Source organism: Anabrus simplex, chromosome 1, assembly GCF_040414725.1.
Source record: "Anabrus simplex isolate iqAnaSimp1 chromosome 1, ASM4041472v1, whole genome shotgun sequence".
Lineage (NCBI taxonomy): Eukaryota > Metazoa > Arthropoda > Insecta > Orthoptera > Tettigoniidae > Anabrus > Anabrus simplex.
The window spans coordinates 1,234,500,282-1,234,517,642 of record NC_090265.1 but is presented as its reverse complement, the minus strand read 5'-3'; the positions used below and the strand labels follow the sequence as shown (position 1 = coordinate 1,234,517,642).

Genomic DNA, 17,361 nt, shown 5'->3' with positions numbered 1-17,361 from the left:
TTCTCTTCTCAGTTTTCCTCATGAGACTAGGAGCTCTGTGAGATGGTATGGTTCATTCAAAGGTAGAAGGTGAGTGAAACAGAGATAATTGAATTATTTATTTTATTAACGGTTCCACTGAGGCAGAAAATACTCCATTGTTCAATTTTCTAGTAATGGAGATAAAATTGTATGTGATACAAGGTATAAATATTACTTGAAATGTAGTGATTTAATGTGCCACTTACCAGAAATTGTATGTTGTTGCAATAGGGATGTGGAAATCTATATCCTCATACTCCTTGGTGAAGGGTTCCAAAGTGATATTGCCTAGGTAAGGATTGGGTGATTCCATTGTTTCTCGAAATTGTTCCAGTATTTTTCGTAATGCATCATCAAGGCTACTGTTTCTAAGCCTGGATGCTATGACATAAAGAAAATTATTATACACTGGTGCAGACTTTTGTTGGCATACACTAAATAAATAAAAAATCCAGACTTTTGTGAAATTGTTTCTCATCATTGGAACTAAAGGAAACTGTTTGGATTGGCCCCAACAGATTTCAATGATACTTGGGTGAATGATCAATTAACTTATATTAAATTTAAGGGTGATAATCTTCTTGCCATAAAATCAATAGCAGTGTTATAAATAATTGACAAAACATAGCTAGGCAGCTTGGAACAGTTAGTTGATGAACAAGTTGTCCAAAAAGTCCCCTTACCCCTATATTATTGATATGTACATATGTATACACCGTGTGATTTAGCCACCCCTTCCAATGTAATTTTGTGCAACCCGGAATATTAGCCTAATTCCATCCCGAAAACATCTGCTCAGCTGGTACGATCAGACAACACAACCCGATATCTTGGTAGCTCATAGGGAGTAAAGCAGAAATAGACTTGGAAGAACTGGGATTGATGAGGTGGAGATCCTGTAATGTGTGAAGATGGAGTTTGTTTTTGACCTTATGTTTTACATCAATCTTTGTTTTTATTGTCTGTTGTTCCCTCTGTCCATACTTGCCTGTCATTATGCTCTTGTCTTCCTTCATAGCATCCTATTTTGATGATTCACAAACTCATACACATTGTCTAGTTCTATAACTTATTACCTATTGATTATCGTATAACATATCAAGAAGTATATTTAACTATTAAATGAGTGACAAGAGAATAGCTCACTTATCTCATGTTCCAGTTGAAGGTTGTCAGGAAAATTTGTTGTTCCAGCTGTTAGTTTCCCTCTCAGAGTAGATAACAGTATCAGAATGACAGGTGTAAACATTACTGTAGAATCTGCATGAAATATCTGTAGAAAAACATGCTGATATTAGATGACCAAAGGCATGCACAGTAGATTAAAAAGCTATGGTATTGTTCCATGATTTTATCTATGTGTATCTATTTGACGCTGGCAGCTTATATTTTAATGACCTAGCCTTAAAAAATCAATAAAATTTGCAAGTAAGTGGAGCTGAAAATGCTGTGACTTTCTTTGGGTCCCAAATCAATGTCTGCCTGTTTGCTAACTAGATGCTCTTACGTATTATCAAATACAGTAGAGACAATATGTGACATTCAGCGAGATATCGAGGGACAGCTATTAGAGCTCTCTCTAGCAGGTAGACCTGAGAACTACTGATTCTGTCATAAGAGCACGTGTATTTGTGTGTGTGAAGTTTTTGGTGTTATTTATACGTTTTCAGTGAGTTAACATAATTAAATAGTAGCGTGTGTCATTCCTTGATATCTTCTCTCAACATGAGGGGAAAGGAATGTGCTGTGTTTGGCTGCAGTAACTATGAAGTAAAGAATAATGCGTGGTCTTTCTTTCGCTTCCCTCGTGCCAAGAAAATGTAAGTAATATTGTGTTTGCATATATATTCTTCCAGTGACAAAGAGATTTTTATAGTACTTCATAATCTTCTGACCTGCTCAACCCATATTTTAACTGGCTTAAAATATAATGCACATATTTTATTGTATAGTGCAGCAGTTAACCTTCAATACCGATGTGCTGTTGTAGGTGTGATCTGTGGGTTTGATTTAATTCAGGAAAATGCATATGCATATGTGTGTGGCTGGTTGTGTTCCAAGTTACCCCATTTGGAATGTTGTAATGTGAAGGCTATGGTCTTCCCAGTAGCAATGTACGGAAGCGAAACCTGGACAGTAAGAAAGGCTGAGCGCCGAAGAATAGATGCATTTGAACTATGGTGTTGGAGAAAACTCCTTAGAGTTCCGTGGACTGCGAAGAGATCTAATAAGTCCATATTACAGGAAATCAACCCAGGCTGTTCACTGGAAGGTCAAATACTCAGGCAAAAACTAAAGTACTTCGGTCATATCATGAGAAAACATGATTCACTGGAAAAGACCTTAATGCTGGGGAAGACTGATGGTAACAGGAGAAGAGGGCGACAACGGATGAGGTGGATTGATGACATCAAGGAAGCCACGGCTCTCAATTTAGAAAGACTTCGGAAAATTGTATACGACAGGAAGAAATGGCGCACTTTGGTCTATGGGGTCACGGAGAGTCGAAAGCGACTAAACGACTAACAACAACAACAACAATGTGTTGCCAAGCACTGAACAAAATATGGGTGACTTAAGAAATGTACATGTTTTGTTGAAGCAGTATGATGATGGAAATTTGCTTTACTCTAATGTAATAGCAAGTATTGCTTATAGGGTGTGGCTACTCCAACCACTACTCTTATACCTTCATCTCCTTCACACAATATACATAACATTTGTTTGAGCGCCAGTTGCTTTTTAAATAAAAACAACAAAATTTGGTAGAGCACACCTCTTATATCAATTATCTCAAGGCGTGAGGTGATAAACTCACATATCTGGCAATATACAGGGATAAGGATCAGGACAATATTAAATTACTGTTGCATTTCCACAATTGAGGATTGTACATGGAACTGGAATCACTTATTATAATTAAAATAAAACTGAGTTTATGACTATAATTTATGTCACAATGAATAAGCATTGACGTCTTTTAATTTAACAAAAAAAATATATCTAGTGAGATTTGCGGTAATATGAAAAAGAAAATTTAATCTAAACAAAAAAAAAACTATTGGCATGAACTTGAAGTGAGATGTGATATCGCCGCTGACTACATTCTTCTTCATGTTATGAATGCATAACATGTCTGATGCTTTAATTACCTTATGTCTGCATACACCGCTGTTGAACTTGAAATTCCTGGGAAAACCTATGAGCTGAAGTCGGGAGCCGTCTGCTGTTATCTTCTTATATAACAAGGAGTTGGCCTACATACCATGTACGCATGTAGGGAGCTCCAATGTAATTACGTCCACTCAATATATTATAAGAAATTGGAAAATATTATTGAAACATCTTGTGAAGTCCATCCTCACAAGAAGATGATGTTTCTTTATCAGCATAGTACTCGTCTCTGCTCGGATACAACCACCACTTGTAGACCTCCTCGATTATTACTTCTTCAAACACAACTCTTAGCTCTGACCATCACTCTAAGACCACTTCTTCCATTTGATACATCTGACTGATACATATGATCTGATCGATATGATACCTCTCACCACCGTTGCCTCGACTTTTATAACCTCGCGATGACGACTCATCTCCCTACTCTCTGTTCATCCCTTCCACTTCAACATACAGTAGCTGGCGAATACTGACACTTGGTCGCAATCACGTGTCCACGCACTGATGTCATCAGTCATGTGTCGTCTAAGCGTACCCAAGCGGATTACAGTGACTATGCGGCATGAGTCACCGGAACACCTACTTGCACATAACATTCTCAGTTAAACATAGCCTCGATTGCAAAATACTCTGCCAATACATCTGCCTAGAGTTAAAAGCCACAGAATGACTACCGTATATCAAACCAACAAATCTCACTTACTAATATACAGCATAATTACAAACATATTCACTTAACCTATGATTAAATACAATAATATGCGTGATACCTAATTATTACAGTCTAAATGATGAGAAACAAAATATAAAATCTAATGAATCGGGTTAATAATAACAATAATAATAATAATAATAATAATAATAATAATAATAATAATAATAATAATAATAAATACTGAATGGAATCTGTAACCCTGTTGTACGGTTGCAAGGGAAGTTTTGAATATTTTTGAGGCTAATTTTATAGATTTTCTTTCTGTTAGTAGGCTTCATGTTAAGAGGAAAATTGTCCAGCTTTTAAATGTTTTTCATTGCATCATGTGTGTAAGGAATGTGCCGATATTTTTATTGACAAGTGTTTTAATGCGATGATAAGATGTTTTTTAAATGAGAAAAAAGACAAATCTAACCGTAAACGTTCAGGCAGGAATGCTAAAGCAAAAAAAGTAATGCATAAATGAAAGATCAAGCCATTTCACAGCAGTCCATTTCACATATTGTTTATATGTGTAATTTCAGTCTTTAAATAATAACCTTTTAAATAATTCTTCATTCATTTATCCAGAATTGCTTTAGCAACTTCGAACTTAATATCTCAATAACACTTTCTTTCTAGACGTAATTTATTTATCCATTTTCGTATATGCATTTCTATTGATATTTGAATTTAGCACGACTTTTCGGGTCAAGTCACTAGGAGTGCCACCGCCGAATTGTCTCCCATTTTAACAAGGGTAAATCCGCAAGTGTCACGTATTGTCTCTACTGTATTTGGTATTATGTCTGAGTGATTATTCAAAGATTCTGGAGAGATAGATTCGAACCAAAGTAGAAAAGATCTGATAGACTTCTTGGATATTGAAAAGGCACATGATAATGTATTCAGGAGCAAGATTTGGAAGGTTCTGATAAAACAAAGGAGAAAGGAGATATAAGAAAGGAGTGAGAGGTATGTAATAGTAGGAAGAGATGAAACAGATTGACTAGAACAGGTGAATGATTTGAAAACTTTTTTTTTTTTTTTTTTGCTAGTTACTTTAGATCGTACCGACACAGATAGGTCTTATGGCGACGATGGGACAGGAAATGGCTAGAGTGGGAAGGAAGTGGCCGTGGCCTTAATTAAGGTACAGCCCCAGCATTTGCCTGGTATGAAAATGGGAAACCGCGGAAAACCATTTTCAGGGCTGCCGACAGTGGGGTTCGAACCTACTATCTCCCGAATACTGGATACTGGCCGCACTTAAGCGACTGCAGCTATCGAGCTCGGTGATTTGAAAACTGGTGTCATTATTACTTCTCATTGTAGTGATGGATAATATAATGACAAGAGTGGCAGAGAAAGTTGGGAAAGAAATGAAGTGTAGGTCATGTTTGTGGGTTACTGTAGTCACGTCCTAGTTCGTGAACCATGGTCAACGCCTGAGTGCCCTAGTAAGTGGTCCTGAGAGTCAGGATACCAGTTGCTATGGAATGGGAGTGGGCATCTTGGACATATTCTGAGTCATGGCCCTCCTTGTGCTCAGGTGGCTAGGACTATACAATTCACCGGTGGTCCATAACCCGTTAGAGGAGAGATCCTCACTTGGACTATGTGCAAGTAGGGTAGCATCCTGCTTCATGAATTTACCAAGCTTAGAACATTTGAAGCAAGCCTCGGACCTATGGGAGTAAGAGAGTCCCAGTCCCATTTGACAGGCGAGGGACTCCTAGGAAACAACTTGGCGAACGAAATGGAATTCGATGGGGAGCTATCAATATTAATGGGGCTTATGGAAGAAAGAAAGTAGAACTGGCTGAGTCAGCAAAGAGGATGCATCTGGATGTGCTAGGAGTAAGTGATATTCGGGTAAGGGGAGATAACGAGGAAGAGATAGGAGATTATAAAGTGTACTTGACGGGTGTTAGAAAGGGAAGGGCAGAGTCTGGGGTAGGGCTCCTTATCAGGAATACCATTGCACGGAACATAGTTTCTGTTAGGCACGTAAATGAGCGAATGATGTGGGTAGATTTGTCAGTTGGAGGAATTAGGACTAGAATTGTGTCCGTGTATTCACAATGTGAGGGTGCAGATGAGGATGAAGTTGACAAGTTTTATGAAGCATTGAGTGACATTGTGGTCAGGGTCAACAGCAAGGATAGAATAGTGCTAATGGGCGATTTCAATACGAGGGTTGGGAATAGAACTGAAGGATACGAAAGGGTGATTGGTAAATGTGGAGAAGATATGGAAGCTAATGGGAAATGGAAGCATTTGCTGGACTTCTGTGCTTGGAACTTGAAAATAGGTGCAATGAGTATGGTATAAAAATTAGCCTCTCGAAGACTAAATTGATGTCAGTAGGTAAGAAATTCAACAGAATTGAATGTCAGATTGGTGATACAAAGCTAGAACAGGTTGATAATTTCAAGTATTTAGGTTGTGTGTTCTCCCAGGATGGTAATATAGTAAGTGAGATTGAATCAAGGTGTCGTAAAGCTAATGCAGTGAGCTCGCAGCTGCGATCAACAGTATTCTGTAAGAAGGAAGTCAGCTCCCAGACGAAACTATCTTTACATCGGTCTGTTTTCAGACCAACTTTGCTTTACGGGAGTGAAAGCTGGGTGGACTCAGGATATCTTATTCATAAGTTAGAAGTAACAGACATGAAAGTAGCAAGAATGATTGCTGATACAAACAGGTGGGAACAATGGCAGGAGGGTACTCGGAATGAGGAGATAAAGGCTAATTTAGGAATGAACTCAATGGATGAAGCTGTACACATAAACCGGCTTCGTTGGTGGGGTCATGTGAGGCGAATGGAGGAGGATAGGTTACCTAGGAGAATAATGGACTCTGCTATGGAGGGTAAGAGAAGTAGAGGTATACCAAGACGATGATGGTTAGACTCGATTTCTAACGATTTAAAGATAAGAGGTATAGAACTAAATGAGGCCACGACACTAGTTCCAAACCGAGGATTGTGGCGACGTTTAGTAAATTCACAGAGGCTTGCAGACTGAACGCTGAAAGGCATAACAGTCTATACTGATAATGTAATGTATGTATGTATAAAGAAAGGTGATATGGGGCTTAAAACCAAGGAGAAGGATAGACCAACAATTGGAATAATAATTTCTGCGGAAGAACTGGTTCCGTGGTTTCCCATTTTCACACCAGTCACACCAGGCTGTACCTTAAAGCCAAGGCCGCTTCCTTCACATTCATTTCCTATCCCATCGTCGCCTTAAGACATTCTTGTGTCGGTGCGACGTCAAGCAAATTTAAAAAATCCTCGGTATGCTGCAGTAATCCTATCTATCGGGGATGAGAGGAAACAAAAGACAAAAAGCACATCACAACAAACAATGGTCAATGTATTGTTGATAATGTTTATGAGCTTTCTATATTGCAGGCCTTCACATTAGTTTTTTTTCGACTCTGTGATATTAGGGTGTCCTACAAAATTATTTATATCGTAGACTGTAGTTCCTTATTCTCAGACTTTACATACCGATTTTCACTAAATTCTGTTAAACCATTTTCTCCTGACTCGGCGCTGATATGGACTTAGTAACAAAAATCGAAATTCATGAATATCTCCGATTATATGCGGTACGGTAACAATGTATAAGACATAAGTGATCGAAAATTTAATAACTTCTTACATAACTACTACTAACTTACGACATAACCAAAGTTATGTTAGTTATGTAGTATTTATTGATACGACCACTAATAACATAAATAACTTACTTGAGAATTACATTTCAGACCTTCCCCTTAACTACCATTTCACTCAGCGTGAATAAAATAATTTGTAGCCTAGATTGCAGTGGTTCATCACCCGACGTTACATACCGATTTTCATTAAATTCTCTTCAGCCGTTTTATCGTGATGCGTGTACATACATACATACATACAGACAGACAGAAATTACGGAAAAGTAAGAAATGCATTTTCTTCTTACTGTGGACATGACCGATACAGAAATACCATTCTTTTCAAATTCTGAGCAATGTACAGACAAAATCTTATTTTATATAATTTACATAGATTACATTTCAGGCCTTCCCCTAAACTACCATTTCACTCAGTGTGAATAACATTTTTAACAGCCTATATTATAGCGACCTATTCCCCGACTTTGCATACCAATTTTCGTGAAGATACGACCACTAATAAAATAAATATTTGACAATTAAATTTTAGGCCTTCCCCTAAACTACCATTTTTCTCAGCGTGTATAGCCTATATTGTAGCGACTTATTTCCCATCTTTGTCTAGCGATTTTCATTAAGACACGATCACTAATAACATAAATATTTGAGAATTAAATTTCAGGCCTTCCCCTAAACTACCATTTCACTCAGCGTGATTAAAATAATTTATAGCCTAGATTGTAGCGGTTCATCACCCAACTTAACATTCCGATTTTCATCAAATTCTCTTCAGCTGTTTTTTCGTGATGCGTGTACAGACAGACAGACAGACAGACAGACAGACAGACAGACAGACAGACAGACAGACAGACAGACAGACAGACAGACAGACAGACAGACAGACAGACAGACAGACAGACAGACAGACAGACAGACATTACTGAAAAGTAAAAAATGCATTTTCTTGTTACTGTGGACATGACCGATACAGAAATACCATTCTCTTCAAATTCTGAACTATGTACAGACAAAATCTTATTTTATATATATAGATTACATTTCAGGCCTTCCCCTAAACTACCATTTCACTCAGTATGAATAACATTTTTGATAGCCTAGATTATAGCGACCTATTCCCCGACTTTGCATTCCAATTTTCGTGAAGTTACGACCACTAATAAAATAAATATTTGACAATTAAATTTTAGGCCTTCCCCATAACTACCATTTTTCTCAGCATGTATAGCCTATATTGTAGCGACTTATTTCCCATCTTTGTCTAGCGATTTTCATTAAGACACTATCACTAATAACATAAATGTTTGAGAATTAAATTTCAGGCCTTCCCCTAAACTACCATTTCACTCAGCGTGATTAAAATAATTTATAGCCTAGATTGTAGCAGTTCAACATCTGACTTTACATTCCGATTTTCATCAAATTCTCTTCAGCCGTTTTCTCATGATGCGTGTACAGACAGACAGACAGACAGACAGACAGACAGACAGACAGACAGACAGACAGACAGACAGACAGACAGACAGACAGACAGACAGACAGACAGACAGACAGACAGACAGACAGACATTACGGAAAAGTAAAAAAATGCATTTTCTTGTTACTGTGGACATGACCGATACAGAAATACCATTCTTTTCAAATTCTGAGCAATGTACAGACAAAACTCTTATTTTATATATATAGATGGGAGAAAAGATTAGGAAATATGTGAGCAGGGAAAACAAGCAGAAACATTCCTCAGAAGTGTAGAAGCTTGGTGTGGAGTAAAGATGTCCCTCAAAACAGCAGAACAGTGACATACCATATGTACTAAATACTGACTTCAGAAACTTGTGCAATAAGGGGAAGAGAAGAAAGCAGGGTCCAAGCCAGTTAGATGAAATTTTTGAGTAGTAAAATAGGAGTAACAGAAATAATGGATAAGATATGAGAAAGTTAGAAATGTAGTGCAAGTGCAATTATTGCAGGATAGGACAGAATAATTAAGGCTTAGATGGTGCAGCCATTTGAAGAGAATGGAGAAAAAGAAAATACTCTGGAAAATGCACGAGATGATAGTGTTAGGCAAGAGACCTAGAGGAAGACCAAAGCACAGATGGCTGGAAGGAGTGGAGGAACAGTGAAGAAACATGAGAGGACTAGATCAAAGTGACAACAGACAAAGTGGAAAGACAGAAGACAATGGAGAGGCATATGTTCTTAACAGACCTGGCCAGTGGTTGGAATCTATGCAAGATGATGATGATCAATGAAACGAGTCACTTCTATCATTACAATTTTATCTTGAAAAATATAAAGGGATAAATCAAATACACTGACGTGCCAAAAGTCATGGGATAGTGGTATTTAAAAGTAATAGTTGGTGGTGCCACCGTACCATGACATCTTTAAGTGCCCAGACCTGTATCAGGTGTGATCTAACAGCTTGAGCATGAGTGTAAACACCGTATGTGCTGATTATGGCAAGGTGATGTGAATTATTGTCTTTCAAATGGGGCACGATAGTGGGGGGCGGCAGATGAATGGAACATTCCATTGTTGATATTGCACAGTCATTTAACATTCCTTAATTGATGGTATGAATCGGGAATACCCGATAGAAGGCATTACCACCCACAGTAAACAGTACAGTGGCTAAACCAAGAATGCTTAACAATAGTAATTAGGACCGGGTGAGTTGGCCATGCAGTTAAGGCCGTGCAGCTGTGAGCTTGCATCCAGGAGACAGTGGGTTCGAACCCCACTGTCAGCAGCCATGAAGATGGTTTTCCATGGTTTCCCATTTTCACACCAGGCAAATGCTGGGGCTGTACCTTAATTAAGGCGACGGCTGCTTCCTTCGCACTCCTAGCCCTTTCCTATCCCATCGTTGCCATAAAGCAGTTTGTAAGAAGATAGTAATTAGCAGCATCTGGCTAGAATTGTCTATGGCAACAGACAACCCACATTGTCTCAAATCAATCCGCTTTCAATGCAGGAGGTACCAGATGCTTATCCAGCAGGTCAGTGCATCATTCTTTAACATCAGTGGGATATGAAACCTGAACCCTTGTTAACTCCACGACATTGGGCACAGTGTCACACCTGGGCACGTGATGTTACTAATTGGGCCCTGGAAGATTTGCAACATGTAGCTTGGTCTGATGAGTCACTATTCCAGTTGTTTCAAGCTGATGTTAGGGTTTGGATGAAGCCATGGACCCCAGTTATCAACAAAGCATCATACAGCTGGTGGTAGCTCCACAATGGTGTGGGGTGTGCTCACATGGCATGGGCTGGATCTGCTGATCCACCTGAACAGGTCGTTGACCAGTGACTGCTACTTAGAACTGCTTGGTGACAACTTGCAGCCCTTCGTGGACTTAACGAACCCCTACAACGATGAGATATTCCAGCAGAATAATGCACTGTGTTACTGGGCCCAAGTTGTCCAGAATGGGTTTGAGGAGCGTTATGGATAGTTTTTTTTTTGCTTGGGGCTTTACGTCTCACCGACACAGATAGGTCTTATGGCGAAGATGGAATAGGAAAGGCCTAGGAGTTGGAAGGAAGCGGCCTTGGCCTTAATTAAGGTAAATTTGCCTGGTGTGAAAATGGGAAACCACGGAAAACTATCTTCAGGGCTGCCGACAGTGGGATTCGAACCCACTATTTCCTAGATGCAAGCTGACAGCCGCGGGCCCCTAACTGCATGGCCAACTCGCCCGGTATGGATAGTTTTAACGACTGCTGTAGCCACCTCATTTGCCTGATATGAACCCTGTTGAACATTTATGTATGGGATGTGGTAGTGGGGTCCATTCACATCAATGACCATGCACCTACAAATAGCAGGAAGCTGTGGGTAGCTATTCAAACAGCATGGATCAGAATTTCTCCACATGTGTTTCTTCCACTTGCTACTTAACTTGGTGAGTAACTCTGGTTTCTAAGTCCTGTACAGCCACTGGAAAGAATGTTGTACTTATTATCTCATATATTCTCCATTTCTCATCCCTAAATTTCCTAATTTTCTGTTTATTAATTGGCTGTGGTTGATTTGTGTGGAAAGCATGTACAATCTGCAGTTACCATAACTAGACAAATGCTCTTGAATGTTGATGTTCATAGCGTATTGGTGATATTGATGATGAGTTGCTGCACTTGGCAGTGCTAGAGCAGTCTCTACATGATACTAGACCCCTACCCCTTGATTTTTGGCATATCAATGTATATTGACCAGGGCATTCATGAGCAGCTTAAGAACAGTGTGTAAATGGTGCCTGAAAATGGCTGGATATGATTGCTTGGAGTTTTATATACACTTTAATTTTTCTGCCACCAGTTTGAGAGAGTGCTTTCATTACAGTCTCTGGCTGAATGCAAGCAGCACCAGAATGTTGGAGACTTGCTTGCAGACTTCTTGTCAACAGACTAAATGGCCATACACACTGAGATGTATGGAAAATCTGGTTTATTCAGATTTACCGCTGACTAAATCTGAGCATGCATAGGGCCATTTACACTATGATAGCATGGTGATGTGAGTAACTTAAATTAAATGGTTAGGACTGATAAATATATCCCAGTACTTGTAGTGAGATACTATCTCATCATTCATATAAAATGAGAGCGAGATATCTCAGGAAAAAGCTTCGTTGAAATATAATAGTTGAAACCTGCCAATAGTCTGAGACTGAACAACCCACTCAGGTTTCCAAATCCTATACAGCCATTGGAAAGAATACTGTACTTATTTCACATACATTCTTCACTTTTCATCCTTAAATTTCCTAATTTTCTGTTTATTAAGTGACTGTGGTTGATTTGTATGGAAAACATTTAGATTAAGGGGACCACAAACCAGCCATCAAATCCAGATAAAAATCCCTGACCTGCCCAGGATTCAAACCCCGAGCCTCTCGGTAAGAAGCAAGCTCGCTACCCCTTGACCATAGGGCAGGCACCCTAATGATGATGATAATAATAACATTTAATTAGGGGGCAGATTTCTATGACAAGTCATGAAGGCTTGTATTTTCAACATGTTTCTAAGCTTGATAATCAGAATTAAACAGGTTTTATTGGGCATATAAATACATATTTGGACCTTTTTAAGTTTTGTGGCATATTTTGAACAAAATCTCATTATAACAACATATATTGGTAATTTTCATATGAATTTCATTTTATAAAAGTCAAAGTAAGCCCTAGCAATTATTTTTTCAAGATAGACTGGAATATGGGATACTTCTACAGATAAACCATTGAAAAGTAGTGCATGGAATGTTTTTAGCAGGTAAGAGCTATTGTTTACAGGTTGGGTCAGTTCGTGAAAACCAGACTATTGTTTACACGGAAGCAGAAGTAATACTGCAGTTATTTGTCATTGTTCATATCTTTCTCCTTCACCCTTCCCACTTCCTCCACCCTTTCCTCTTCCTCCTTCAACACACTGAGTGACCTAGGTTGTTGAAGAAGCTTCAGTCATTCATTTGCTTTCAATATGACTAAAACAAGTCTCAGTTAGTGAAGAGGGCCGATGACCTTCGATGTTAGGCCTCTTTAAACAACAAGCATCATTATCAACAAGTTAGTGAAGAAGTTTTGTTTGTGAGTTCGGTGAAAACATATTCAGTACGGATGGATTGATATCATTCTGTAAATTGTGTGAGATAAAAGTTGTCCAATAACGACCATTTATATTGGTATTATAAATTTACTCATTCGGGACAAATATTTCAGATTCCCTATGGGAATCAACATCTGTATCAACGTCTTGGTACGTGTGCTGGGTACCAACTGATGAGCCCAACCTAGCACACGGGGGCGAAACGCTGGCAACCAGGAAGGAGTTTGCTGGAAAATTTATAATGTCCAATAACGACCATTTATATTGGTATTATAAATTTACTCATTCGGGACAAATATTTCAGATTCCCTATGGGAATCAACATCTGTATCATCTGATGGCCAAGCAGGCATCAATTTTTGGTAATGAGACAAAGTTTCTCATAGTGCATTGGCACTGCCGGTGGCTCTAAGTAGCCTACGCAGTGGCCTCCACGGTATGCACTAGCCAGCGTCTTGGTACTTGTGCTGGGTACCAACTGATGAGCCCAACCTAGCACACGGGGGCGAAACGCTGGCAACCAGGAAGGAGTTCGCTGGAAAATTTATAATGTCCAATAACGACCATTTATATTGGTATTATAAATTTACTAATTCGGGACAAATATTTCAGATTCCCTATGGGAATCAACATCTGTATCATCCGATGGCTAAGCAGGCATCAATTTTTGGTAATGAGACAAAGTTTCTCATAGTGCATTGGCACTGCCGGTGGCTCTAAGTAGCCTACGCAGTGGCCTCCACGGTATGCACTAGCCAGCGTCTTGGTACGTATGCTGGGTACCAACTGATGAGCCCAACCTAGCACACGGGGGCGAAACGCTGGCAACCAGGAAGGAGTTCGCTGGAAAATTTATAATGTCCAATAACGACCATTTATATTGGTATTATAAATTTACTCATTCGGGACAAATATTTCAGATTCCCTATGGGAATCAACATCTGTATCATCTGATGGCCAAGCAGGCATCAATTTTTGGTAATGAGACAAAGTTTCTCATAGTGCATTGGCACTGCCGGTGGCTCTAAGTAGCCTACGCAGTCGCCTCCACGGTATGAACTAGCCAGCGTCTTGGTACGTGTGCTGGGTACCAACTGATGAGCCCAACCTAGCACATGGGGGCGAAACGCTGGCAACCAGGAAGGAGTTCGCTGGAAAATTTATAATGTCCAATAACGACCATTTATATTGGTATTATAAATTTACTCCTTCGGGACAAATATTTCAGATTCCCTATGGGAATCAACATCTGTATCATCTGATGGCCAAGCAGGCATCAATTTTTGGTAATGAGACAAAGTTTCTCATAGTGCATTGGCACTGCCGGTGGCTCTAAGTAGCCTACGCAGTGGCCTCCACGGTATGCACTAGCCAGCGTCTTGGTACGTGTGCTGGGTACCAACTGATGAGCCCAACCTAGCACACGGGGGGCGAAACGCTGGCAACCAGGAAGGAGTTCGCTGGAAAATTTATAATGTCCAATAATGACCATTTATATTGGTATTATAAAAGTTACTGCCAAAAACATTTCACTGTGCTACAACACTGTAATATTGTGAAACAAAAGAATTGTGTAACTAGATATTCTGCACTCGAAAATAGGCAACACTTGCTTTTTGAAACCCCAACATCAAGTTCACAGTGTTCACAATTTTTGCAAGATATCTGCAAGATGATGTTTTCATCTAATATTCAGACAGTTTCTTGAAAAATATACAAAGCAACCTGTTCCCAATGAATCTACCCCTTGTTATGAAGAAATGTTGGATATAATAAGGTGTGGCATGGGAGACAGTAGGAAATGGGTTTCAATAGATGAGACTACAGATGTGGATGAAAGATAGGTAGCAAATGTGATTGTTGGAATGTTGAAAGAAGACTGGCCTGTAGATACGTTCCTCCTGACATGTGAAGTGCTAGAGAAGGCATATTATTCCATCATTGCAGTTCTCTTCGACAATTCAGTGAATCTGTTGTGGCTAAATGGGGCAAAAAGAGAGCACTTTTTCTGTTTGTAACTGATGCTGCTCCGAATATGGTGAAGGGACTTAAAATGCTATACCTCAAAATGATACATGTAAAATGTCTTGCACATGCCTTGCATAGGTAGCTGAAGAAGTTAGAAGTAGCTGCCTTGAAGTAGACAAATTAATATTCAACTACCGAGCAAGTTGGCCATGCCATTAGGGGTGCGTAGCTGTGAGCTTTTATTTGGGAGATATTAGGTTCGAACCTCACCATTTACAGCCCTGAAGATGGTTTTCCATGATTTCCCATTGTCACACGAGGCACATGCTGGGGGCTGTGCCTTAATTAAGGTCATGGCCACTTCCCTCCCATTCCTAGCCCTTTCCTATCCCATTGTCACCATACCTATCTGTGTTGGTGCAACATAAAGCAAAAAAATAAAAATAAAAAATGTAATATTCAAGTGTAAAGAATTGTTTGTCAAAGCTCTACTTCATGTTCAGAAATTTCAAGGAGAAGAACCTTCATTGTCCCTACTTCTCCAGCCAGTTATAACGCATTCAGGGACTTGGCTTGAGGCCTCAGTGTACTATTGCAACAATATAGATGTCGTGGAGATCATAAAGTCTTTTGATCCTGCAGAATCATTCTCCATAGAAACTACTCAAGATTTATTTTCAAGTGCTACATCAAAAGCAGACCTGGCTTACGTAAAGTCTAATTTTAATTCTTCATCTGGAGCAATGACGCAACTGAAAGTTTCAGGTGCAAAACTAAGTCATGCATTGGATGTTATAAAGTGCATTGAACAGTAATTGAAGCATGCAAAAGGGACAGTAGCATCTAGGGTGTGTAGAAAATTAGAAAATACTGGAAAAGAATAGTGGAATTTTGTACCTATGTGGAATAAGTGACGTTCTTTGTGGAAACCTTTCATCTGCAGATTTCCAGAAATTTTCTCCAAAATTTTCCCCTCTTTATCCAAGTATGCTCCCGTTACATCATGTGATGTCAAAAGAAGTTTTTCTCACTACAAGATGATACTCTGTGACAACAAGTGAGGATTCTCATTCAACAATCTCAAGATGCATGTGGTAATTGCAACAATCCCCATAATGGAGACTAGATCAGGTATGAAAGCTTCATTCAAATAACACATATTTTGTGTGTAATGTAAAACATTGAATGTTGAAGTAACTGTAGTGTTTATGTCTTCCACAGAGTCTATCTTGCCTAGGAGTACCAGTATGCAATTTAACCTTAATGAGTTCATGAACTATTCAGCATTATAGTTGATTTTTAGGTTAAAGATTTTGAAGAGTTAAAACTATTTTAATTCTACATTAATTTCAGTCTGTAGCAATTGTAATAAACATGTTTTATGTAATGTAGATGTTATTCATTAAGTCATATTTTAAATTTTATAGGTCATATTTTTATGATTCTTAGGTCATAAAAGCATACCATACATCCTTCATACATTTTTAGGTCATGGAAATCTGCCCCTAAAATAACAATAATAATAATTTTCACATTATGGACTGTATCCACCTCTTTTGTTTATCCTTGTGATGCACATTGTTACAGCATACTGTTCAATAATCTTCACTCTGCTGACATCGTGCTAATTGGTGGAAACAAACTTGATCTCCAATACCAAATCCAAAAGTAGAACAATCAAGTGACACATCTGGGTTGTGATTCAACAAAGAGGAAACTGAATTAACATTGTCAGACTTAGAAGAAATTGGAACAATCCAAGTGAATGATAAGGACCCACCATGAATAATGAATTTTAGCTATCTTGTGTCTGCAATTGCTGTTAATAACTACCTCTTTAAAATATACCACTTGCTTGCATAGTGCTTACTTACCTAGATTGTATTCCCTGAGTTTGCTAAAACCCAAATAGTCTCATACTTAAAAAAGCTGTCTGTTTCCATGGAAACTACTTTCTAGATTAGATATCCTGCTAGCTAATTACAATCAATCAATTAATCAGTCACCACTGATCTGTATACATATTATCTCAACAGAAGATGAGTATGTGAGCAGATATAATTATAAAGTTTATGGAACAGATTCAGCCTTAGGTAGGGCCTATCACAACTGAGTTTATTAAAATTCTTATCTTGCTCTTTTCTGTCAGTTTCTAATTCAATTTCAAATGGTACCTATCATACAGGCCACTGGCATTTTT

At 38.8% G+C, this 17,361-nt stretch overlaps 1 protein-coding gene across 2 annotated transcripts in view; it reads right to left on the bottom strand.

Moving 5' to 3' along the window:
- The window catches only part of LOC136877844 (uncharacterized), a 48,459-nt gene extending 31,369 nt beyond the window's left edge, over positions 1 to 17,090 (bottom strand). For both annotated transcript variants that reach the window (XM_067152041.2, XM_067152040.2), the window contains exons 1-3: positions 17,036 to 17,090; positions 1,168 to 1,294; positions 228 to 402 (exon numbers count right to left, since the gene is read on the bottom strand). In XM_067152041.2, the coding sequence (XP_067008142.1) occupies positions 228 to 402; positions 1,168 to 1,270 (278 nt within the window). In that variant the 5' untranslated portion in view covers positions 1,271 to 1,294; positions 17,036 to 17,090. The remainder of the gene's footprint in view (positions 1 to 227; positions 403 to 1,167; positions 1,295 to 17,035) is intronic.
- Positions 17,091 to 17,361: the final 271 nt, after the last annotated feature.